This window comes from Cavia porcellus, unplaced genomic scaffold (assembly GCF_034190915.1).
Source record: "Cavia porcellus strain 051 isolate PalLab524CR breed Dunkin Hartley unplaced genomic scaffold, mCavPor4.1 scaffold_18, whole genome shotgun sequence".
Taxonomy (NCBI): Eukaryota; Metazoa; Chordata; class Mammalia; order Rodentia; family Caviidae; genus Cavia; species Cavia porcellus.
This window is the reverse complement of record NW_026947501.1, coordinates 53,519,176-53,528,983: the sequence shown is the minus strand read 5'-3', so window position 1 is coordinate 53,528,983 and position 9,808 is coordinate 53,519,176. Positions and strand designations below refer to the sequence as shown.

General features: G+C 56.6%; 1 protein-coding gene across 2 annotated transcripts; it reads right to left on the bottom strand.

The window, feature by feature from the left end:
* Nucleotides 1-2,423: 2,423 nt before the first annotated feature.
* On the bottom strand, nt 2,424-8,178 carry Neurl3 (neuralized E3 ubiquitin protein ligase 3). 2 transcript variants are annotated; one of them, XM_063229942.1, is made up of 5 exons: nt 8,022-8,129; nt 7,474-7,623; nt 5,142-5,627; nt 4,177-4,248; nt 2,424-2,800 (listed from the first exon to the last, which is right to left on the bottom strand). In XM_063229942.1, the coding sequence occupies exons 1-5, from the start codon at nt 8,047-8,049 to the stop codon at nt 2,607-2,609; spliced, it is 930 nt and encodes a 309-aa protein (XP_063086012.1). In that variant the 5' UTR covers nt 8,050-8,129; the 3' UTR covers nt 2,424-2,606. The 2 variants fall into 2 exon arrangements, with proteins under 2 accessions (XP_063086012.1, XP_013009724.1); XM_013154270.2 differs by lacking the exon at nt 7,474-7,623 and having other exon boundaries at nt 8,022-8,178.
* Between the last annotated feature and the right edge of the window lie 1,630 nt (nt 8,179-9,808).

Sequence of the window (9,808 nt, the reverse complement as noted above, 5' to 3'; positions counted from 1 at the left end):
ATCAAGACATCAACCAATAACAAGTGCTGGAGGGGCCATAGGGAAAAAAGAACCTTCTCCACTGTTGGTGGGAGTGCAGCCTGTGCAACCACTGTGGAAATCAGTGTGGACTATGACTGCTGGTATTCCAGGTATCCCAATTCTGGGTATCTCCCCAGAAGAACTGAAAACATCATACCACAGTGATATATGTGCACCCATGTTTATAGCAGCACAATTTGTAATAGCCAGATCTTGGAAACAACCTAAATGGCCATCCACTGAGGAATGAATAAAAAAGATGTGGTATTTTTATACAACGGAGTACTACTCAGCTATAAAAAAGATAAACTGGAGACTTTTATAGGTAGACAGATGTAACTTGAGAACATAATTATAAGTGAGATAAATCAGACACATGTGTAAACATCGTATTGCCTCACTATTGTGAGGAGCTGAAACAACAGATATGTGTATGTATATAAAAGTAGTTCAGGTAATTACAGTACCGATTTCTCTGAGTTCACCGAACAGGACTTGTGCTGTTATAGTTCGGACAATGGAATGCAGATGTCTTGTGCTCTGGGTGACAGATTTGGGGATGGCAGTGTGCAGACTCTATGCCAGTGGTGCCCCCTGATTGATGTGTTTTGAAATTTTTTTTTTCTCTTTGAAATAAAATGAATTAAAAAAAAAAAAGAAAGAAAAAACAGTTCAAACATTGCCCTAAAATCACACATCCAATCCCGCCACCCACCCCGGACCCTTCCCAGTTCACCTCATATCCCTCACGCCCTCTGCTGTATGTTTACCAGCACGCACACGTGCACACACAGACACAGGCACACACCTCCTCACACAACCTTTCCTATACACCACATTCTCCGTTGTCAGAAATGCAGCGGTGACTCCCGCCTGGCAACCTCATGGCACAAAATTTCATGACAGACAGACCACAGGTGGCCTTTACTCATCAGTGAGTGTGGCGGTTAGGGTTCTTTTGGGGGCCAGAATCCAAGCAGTATTATAGAAGTACAGTGTATGATGAAACTATGATCCATGTTTAATTAAAATATTATCACAATGAAAGACACATTGCCACTAACCCCCTTCAAAAATGCCCGTCCAGGGCTGAGCACTGGCATCCCATCACCCTCTCCGCTTTCTAAAGCAGCTCTCTAGAGTCTTCTTTTGTATCTTTAGTTGCACAGTTGTGGCTTCCTTAACATCCTGAATTGATCCAAAATGTTGACCTTTCATGGACATGCCTGTCTGGGTTTTAAAATGACATTCAAAAAGCCAGGCATTTGGTCCACGCCTGTCATCCCAGCGGTCTGAGACAGGAGGATCACAAATTCAAGCCCATCCCGGGCATCTTAGTGACTTAGCAAAATCTTGTCCAAAAATAAATAGGTAAATATTATGAAAGCTGTGGATGTAGCTCGGGTCCTGGTTTCAATCTCCCCTACCACACATACAAAAAAAAGGCTAAAAAATGTACAGTAGGATCCTTAGGAATCATGTTAAATCCAGGCGAGGCCAGGGATATAGCTGTTGCTTAGCATACAGAAGTCCTGGTTCACTTCCCAGCATGGCAGAAGAAAAGAAAGAAACTGAGGCACAGGGATGTGCCCGAGGCTGGGGCCCTGCTGGGGGCAGAAGGACTACTATTGCAGAGGGGGGATATTCTAGCATCATCTGAGGCAACACCCTGACCCAGGGGATGGTTAGGGGTGGACAGAGGATATTCATGGGTGGCACCATCATTTCAATTTCCACAAGAATAGGTCTGAAACTCGGCTTGGCTCCATGCTTCAGGAAGTGCCCTGGGGCTGGGCACAGAGTGGGAGCAGCTGCAAGGGCACAGGTCCATCACCCTCGGCTACTAGTGCGTCCAGAGGTGCGCTCCCAAGCCACCTCCTGCCTTCTGCCAGGCAGGTCCCCCAAAGCCACAGTGGCGAGGGCACAGCTCAGGTGATGCCCAGGGGCTGGGACTGTGGCACTGTCCCTGGCACTGCTCAGCTGGACAGAGCCATGTGCCGGAGTGCCCAGGCCCCAGCCCATTTGCCCTGCACACCCAGGGTGGCCGGAGAGGGCAGGATGGCTTGTCCCCAAATGCCCCAGTGTCCAGGCCAGCCCAGAGCGCCATCCCTTCCAGTGAGCACAAGCCGTAGCTAAAAATTCACAGGACATAAACTTTATTGTGACGCCTTACAAGTCAGTGCAACAGCGTGCGTGCGTGTGAATTCTCTTCACACAGAGGCTTGATGTCCCTGGGCCCCCACCCTGCCCTGGGAAGTGGCCATGGGTCACTGGACGGTGGCCTTGCGGACGGTGGCCTTCTGCTCCCCCTATCCTCAGCTCTTGGCTCGCAGGGAGACTGTCACTCCCTCAGCTGTAACACGAGGGACCAGGTCACCTGGGTGGCAGCCAGCACCCAGCTGGGGGGTAATCAGGCTTCCTCTGGCCACCATGTCTCCTGCTGGCGGGGAGGCAGGGAAGCAGCCACCTTTGTCCCCACTCTAGCTGCTCACCGGCTTTCTGATCACGCAGGAAGCCAGCAGGGCCACATCTCCTCTGTCCTCTGTCCTCGGGGCCAGGCCCGCTTGCCCCCTGTGGGAGCCTTCTCAGGACCCTCCTCCGGGCCTCTGTGGCTGCACTGCTGCCACCCCCTCGATCTGCCAGCGGCACATGGGGCACTTGGCCGAGTCCTCGAAGACGCGCCAGGCACAGGCGCTGCAGAAGTGCAGGTGGCCGCAGGGGACGAAGCGGGTGTCAGCGGCGCGGTGGAAGCAGATAATGCACTCATCCCCCGGCGGAGCTGGAAGGAGACCCAAGGCTGGGGACACTGGGCCTCCGAGCAGGGGCCGAGCCCAGCACCCCAGGATGTAGACACACAGGGCACTCCAGGAAGACCCAGCCACTACGTGAGCGAAGGTCAGAACCCAGGAAGAAGCCGTAGGACACGCAGGGCCCCTGTCTCAGCCTGGCCTTCCATGGTTTCGGTTGCCACAGAGACAGTGCGTGGAAAATTCCAGGATCAAAAAATCACAAATTTCAAATAACTGCTTCCACAGAACACTGTCACAATGGTCCCACTGGTAGTTACTGTTGATGTCTTTATATATGCAATTTATAAACTAGGAAAACTCAAAGTACATGGGATAATCCATAATTTCAGATATTGATATAACCTCTAAGGATAAAGGGGAAGATCATGTAAAACATCTAAATATATACAAAATAAAATCACAATTCCGATAAAACAGAGGTGAGGCCCAAATGGTGCCCCATGTACTAAGCACTGAGAAAGGCTCTAAAATTCATGGTTGGGTAACTGCCAAAAAATTCTGAATCCCTTAATATTATTTGGGGAAGGTTTAAAATAAATGTAGAGAGCCGGGTGTGGTGGCTCACACCTGTAATCCCAGCACTTGGGAGGTTGAGGCAGGAGGATCGTTGCAAATTTGAGATCAGCCTGGGCTACAAAGTGAGCTCAAGGCCAGCTTGGACTGCATAAAGAGACCCTGTCTCAAAAAAAAGTAGAGATGGGTGTGACTTGGGGAGGCTGAGGCAGGAGGACTAGTGCAAGTTTGAGGCCAGCCTGGGCTACACAGTGAGTTCAAGAACAGACTGACTTACATAGAGAAACGCTAAGAATAAACACATAAAATGAAATGCATATAGATTTCTTTCTTAAAACAAAACCAAGATGTTGCCTTTTTTTTTTTTTCTTTTTGTACTGGGGTTGAACTGATGATATCCAGAGAGCTACAATCCCTCCTTCCTTATTTTTAAAATTGTCTCCCTAAGTTGCCCAGGCTGGGCTTGAACTTGCAATCCTCCCGCCCTGGCCTCCTAGAATGCTGGCATTAGAGCCGTATGCCAACATATCCTTCTGTGAAACATGCGCTTAGAATTTGTAAAGTTGGCCAATACTGCTGAAGGCAAAACTGCTCTTAGCTTGCTCTGTCTGTCTGTCTGTCTCTTTCTTTTTCTGGTACTGGGAATTGAACTCAGGACCTTGCCAGGCAGGAGCTGTGCCACTGAGCTGCACCCCCAGTTTGCTTTTAGGTTTCTCAGGCGCAGAATCAAATCTGGCTCAAAGACTGAGAGACCCGCCGAGGGGTGAGGAAAGACCTGACTGCAAGCAACCTGAACCCCACTCCCGGTGCTGGAGCCCTGGGACCCACTCACCTTTAGGCTCCAGCTCTGCTTCCTCGCTGGGGACCCCCAGGGTGGCTGTGGTGCTCGAACTGGCTCCGGAGTCTAAGACAGAACGGGGACTCAGGGCCCAGGCCAGCAGCCCAGGTGTCTGTCCACCCCTTCCTCCCCTGGGGGACGGTGCGGCAGCGGGGGGAAGGGGGGCGCGTTAGAGATTTTCAGACCCAGTCCTGGCCCTGCTGAGAATCCACGGGGCTGCAATTCTGCCTCCCAACCCACTTCCCTCAAGCCCCTCCTCTCTGCTCTGCTCCTCTTCACACTGACCGTCCCCCAACTCCAATGCCCAGGGACATGGCAGTCTGATCCCCCTTCTTCCACTCTGCAGACCGGATGCCCTAGGGCCGGGCCCCGCAGCTACGGGGAATTATTTTATTTTACGAGCAAATTCGCTTGGAATGCAGATGGCCCATGCGCCCAGGAAAACACCAGTAATCCTTTCCGTGGATGCCCGTTTCTCCACACTCCCGGAAACCCAGGGTCCTCTGGCTCGGCCTGTGCGCCCCGCCTGGGAACCCCCAGTGCCCTCCCTCGTGCTCCAATTTCCTTTGCTGCCCTCTTTGGCGCTGGTGACCTGAGGCTGCAAAGCCCAGCCCATGATGCGCCTTCTATCAGTTAGCGTTGCCGGTGCTGGTCCCGTTCTCTTTTGGTCTTTTTTTTCCTTTTTACCGGTACCAGGGATCGAACTCAAGGCTGCCTGCTTACAAGGCAGGTGCTTATGCCACTGAGCTAAATCCCCAGCCCCCAAATGGCTTTTTTTTTTTTTTTTTCTTTTGGTCTTTTTTTTGCTGGTCCCGTTCTCGTTCTCCAGTCCTCCCTTAGGGACATGGCTGCCCTCCCTATGGCTGGATTTGCTCATCCTTAGCTTGACCCTAGGCAGGGCCCGATGGGAAAACTATGAATCCGCGGGCGGCTCTGCCCATGTCGCTCCCAGGTCTCACCCAGCAGCTCGATGGCCTTGGTGGTCCCGTACACATCCATCACCGCCCAGAGCGGGGAACCCAGCAGCACGTCCTTGCGCAGCAGCAGAGGGCGCCCGGCGTTGACCTTGGCGAAGAGCCAGCCGCGGCGGTTCACCCAGAAACAGACCACGTTGCCGGCGCGCACGCAGCTCTCAGGCAGCACGGCGGCCCACGTCGGGCTCTGCGCCTCCAGGTCCGGGCACACGAAGGGCGGCAGCCCGGGCGCCGGCACGCGCGCGGGGTCCAGGCGCGTGAAGCCCACGCGGAGGCCGCCGCACCAGCCAGGCTCTTGGCGCAGCACCCGCAGGGCCACGCGCTCGCCGGGCTGCACCGGCCGCTGGCTGAACACGATGCCGTCGCGGAACGAGGCGCCCCTGCGCGCCGTGCGGCCGTGCGCGTCCACGCGCACCTGCGCGCCCTGGGCCGCCGCGTGGAAGCGCAGCGCCTCAGCTGGAACCTGTGCACCTGCAGGACAGGTTGGGGGCGAAAGACGGGTCTGAATGGGCTGGAACCAGCTCGACGGCTCCGGAGGAAACCCTCACACCCCCCACTGGGGACTCAGCGCCCTGGGCAACCCTTCCTCCCCAGGGGACCCGATCCATCCACCCCCGCCTCCTGGGGCCACCTCGGACCCCTTGAGCACCGCCTCAGCCTGTACCAGGAGCGCCCCCAGACCGGTGTGGAGTGGTGGGAAGCCCCCACCTCGCCGTCCTGGGTCTGATTCCCACGGAGCCCCCAGGCTGCAGCCCCCACCTTAGTAGGAGGTGGATGGAAATTACAGGAAGACTGCTGTGTTGGAGCATCTTTGATGCCCACTGCGCTAGCCCGGGGCTGCCCTGGCCAAGGAGCCGGCTGTGAGGGTCCCGTGTGCGCACCGTTTGCCCCTCTGCCTCTCTGTCCCCAGGGTGACTTCCTGGTCCTGGGACAGAAAGGGACCTAGCAGCTTCCTGCAGTGGTAGGGGCTGGGGCTGGGGCTGGAGACGAGTCTGTGGTCAGCGCCTTGGGAGCTGGAGCCGGGTCCAGCCAAGGCCCAGAGGGGTTCAAAGCTGCAGGACTTCTCGCAGGTGTCTGCTTGGCAGCAGCAAGGACTGTACCCTCCCGGGCAGCCGACCCCTCACTCAGCCCCAAGGTCTGGAATAAGCTGCACCCGGTCTGGTGCTGGGGAGGCCCCTGGGGTTGCAGGGACTCCATCCCTGATCCCACAGACCACAGGTAAGCACCGGAAATGCTCTTGCCTGGGGCATAAGGAGCAGGTGCCTGGGGACCTCTGGACTAGTCCTCATAGTGCCCTTTGTGATGTTCTCACCCCCACTCCCCTGCCCCGTGTCACTCCCATCCTACAGGTGTGGCTGGATTCCTGTTCCTCACTGCTGCCCCTAAGCAAAGGGACCTCTGAGGTGCCACCCTCGAGCCCCTGTGGGAAAAGGAACTGACCCTCTGGGGCCCCTGATTGGGAGCCTGTGCTGCTCAACCCTGCAGGCCCATGGTGGACCACAGTCAAGTGTCCTTCCTGGCCAACCACTCCGGCCCCTCCCTGCTGCCGGGGGAGGCACCCGAGCTGTGCAGGGTGGGGGAGGGGGAGGCCCATTCACTGCCCAGCAGCTTCCTGGAAAGCAGAGGCAGTCGGGCACCCTGGGGAGGAGGAAGCTTCCCAGGAGTGGCTGTGTGGCTGCCCACTGCCCTCTGGAGGAGGCCCTGGGACCCCAGGAGAAGCTGGCCCTGTCTGGTTGGAACCTGACAGACCACAGTGCTCTCCTGTCCAGTTAGAGGAGAGGAGCAGAGGGGACACACTGGTCCTCTGCATACCTGGGTTGCAGCCCTGTCCGAGGCAACAGCCCCTTAGCAACTGCCTGAGTGTGGCCATGTAAGGCGTCACCACCTGGTCTCTCTACACACACTGTCCAGTACAGTGGCATTGGTTGTTCACTGCACAAGGCCCAGGTTGAAGGAGTTGAGAGCCACCCTCACCCTGCCAGCCTGACCCAGGCCTGCAGGACCCATCCACCCATGGGGCCCTTTCCCCTGCTTCGCACAGGGCTCTGCTGCCTGCATCTGGAGCTGCGTTACAGGCGGGTGTGAAGGGTGTGGGCACCCACCTCTGCTCAGCTCCTCCTACCCTTTGACCTTGCAACCTGGCACACCCCCTCCTGCTGCGGGAGGGTGCCCTCTACCACCCTGCATCGTCCTGGGGAAGCCCTGGAGCCGAAGAGGCTGCATGGCACACGATGTTCTCCTGGCCAGAAGTGGGGGCCCAGCTTCTTGTCCCTCCAACCCTTGTGCTGCCTCCTTTACCGCCCTGTCACTGCCCCACCTGTCACACAGCTGCACGGAGGGGTGGCCTGGGTACAGCCAGTCTCAGGTGCCCACCGAGGGGCTCCAACATCTGGGCACCGAAGATGTGGGTCTCCTGCCCACCCAGCACCCTCTCCTAAGGGACGCTTTGGGTCACACGGTCCCCAACCTGCAGGAGAAGAAACAGACCTGGGAACAGAAGGACTTGCCCAAGATCCTGCAGTCCAACCTGGCCCAGCTGGGACCCCCTGCTTTTATCCTGACCTCCTAACATGCCCTGCTGCCCAGCCTGGCCGAGTCTCCCTCTGCCTACCCGGATCTGAGGACGAGGCTGGTTGGTGGTCTTCATGTCACCACAGTAGTCCTGGGCCTGAGTCTCAACTGGACCCAGGCGGGACAGGAAACTCACTACCTCCCCAGGGGCTGAGCCACATGGGAAACCCTTCCTGAGCAAGGTCAATCCTGCCCACCCCACTACCTTCCGAGTACTGCACAGTGACCAGTGCCCTGTCCCCTCAGCCTTCACAGCCGCAGAGCCTGGCCCCGGGAAGCAGGAAGTCTCCTTACCGGCCGCTGAACAGAGGTGGGCACCCATCGGCCCCAGGTCCTTGGGCACTGCTACCCTCTCTGGTGGGAACCGTCTGGGGAAGGCCAGGGCTCAGCTCCCCGAAGCCTCAGCGGGTCTCTTTTCTTAATGGGTGGAGATCGTATCACAGGGTTGATGATTAATTAGACGCTGTTGTCACACATTACAATGTCCAGGGAATTTCCTGGTGGCTTCTCCTGGCTTGGAGCAGACCTGCCTGCAGCTGGCTGAGAAAAGGAAACGGGACGTGGCCATGGCCGGGCCAGCCTTGCCTCATTTCTGACCCATCACAGCCTGGCCCACGTTAATAAGAACTGGTCCCAGAGTCTCTGGTTCCCTGGCTTGGGTGGGGCTTGGGTTTGGGACGGAGGAGTTTTAAAAAGTATCCCCAGTTAGCCAGGTGTGGGGGTGCATGCCTATAATTTCAGCATACTGGGAGGCTGAGGCAGGAGGATTGCAAATTCAAACCCAGCCTGGGCAACTTCTTAGTGAGCTGCTGTCTCAAAATTTAAAAAAATAACAGCTGGGTACGGTGGTGAACGCCTGTCATCCCAACTTGGGAGGCTGAGGCAGGGAGGCTCAGTGCAAGTTCGAGACCAGCCTGGGCTGCAAAGTGAGCTCAAGGCCAGCCTGAACTGCATAGTGAGACCCTGTCTCAAAAAGACAAAAACAAATAAATAATTTTTTTGGTTAAAGTGCTAGGAATATACTTTCTAGGATAGGCTACATCATCAAAGAGCGCCACAAGAAGTCAGGCCTTTTGAAACTGGAGATGCTCTCTGCCCCCAGGTTACCTGGGGGAAAGGGCTGCCTTCACACGGTGCCTCCCACAGGCAGTGAGCACCCCAGCTCCGGGGCCTTGTTAAGAGCTGGCTGACAAGAGGCCCGGGGCCCTGGGGACTGCAGCTCCTCACAAGGGGTCCTGCGAGCCTGCTTGGGTGCAAGGCCCCAGCTTGGTCTGGGGTCTGTGAGTGGCACAGGCCTCGACCTCCAGGCTCCAATACCATATCAGATCCAGGCCACAGTTGGGGACCACTTTGAATGCGCCCTGTGGGGAATCGCCAGTGGTTTGAAAGGATGAGGGGTCTGGAGCGCCAGGTTCTGCACCTCTGTTTCCCTGTCCTCGCTAGCCTTGGGGTCTCCAACCTAAGCCAGGATGAGCTGGTCTGGTGGCCCCTTCCTGCCCGACAAGGTATGACTTTGCTAGTGGGGAGAGGAAAGTGGGCGACGCTGCCACCCTGGTCTCCTCTCTCGGGCGCCCCTGCCAGCTCCTTGATTTCTGCCCCTGAAGCCCAAGCCGGCGGAGTCCGGTCTGTGGACTCCCAGGGACGTAGTCATGGGGACCCTGGTGCCCTCTGGCCTCCGAAGCCCGCAGTGTCTGGGTGGCACTGGAGCCCTGCTCCTCCCTCCTGGACTCCGCCCGCAGCCTGGTTGCTGGGTGCGGCTCCGAAGGCTGCAGCTGGGGCCACCTCGCCTCCGTGAAAGGGCTGCGCATGGCGTCTTAGAGACAATCAGGTGCCAGCTTTGCTTCAGCCCATCAGGAAAATTACCAAAGCCAATGGTGGAGTGGGGCAGCCTGTCACTTACCTGCAGGACCTTAGGCCACCACGTGTACCTAAGTGAACTTCTGTGACAGACTGAGCTCCAGGCATGCCACCTTAAAATAAGGCCTTTTCAAACCGGGCATGGTGGTGCACACCTGTAATTCCAGCATTCAGGAGGCTAAGGCAGGAGATCATTGCAAATTTGAGACCAGCCTAGGCTACAA

Bases quoted from the DNA above. Each gene is read 5' to 3' on its own strand.
- Neurl3 (XM_063229942.1), bottom strand. From the start codon at position 8,049: ATGGGTGCCCACCTCTGTTCAGCGGCCG. The intron at 5,628-7,473 runs GTGGGGCAGTGA...CCTGTCCTGCAG, and splicing joins TCCGTGCAGCTGTGTGACAG to GTGCACAGGTTCCAGCTGAG. The intron at 2,801-4,176 runs GTGAGTGGGTCC...GTCTCCTTCCAG, and splicing joins AGCAGAGCTGGAGCCTAAAG to CTCCGCCGGGGGATGAGTGC.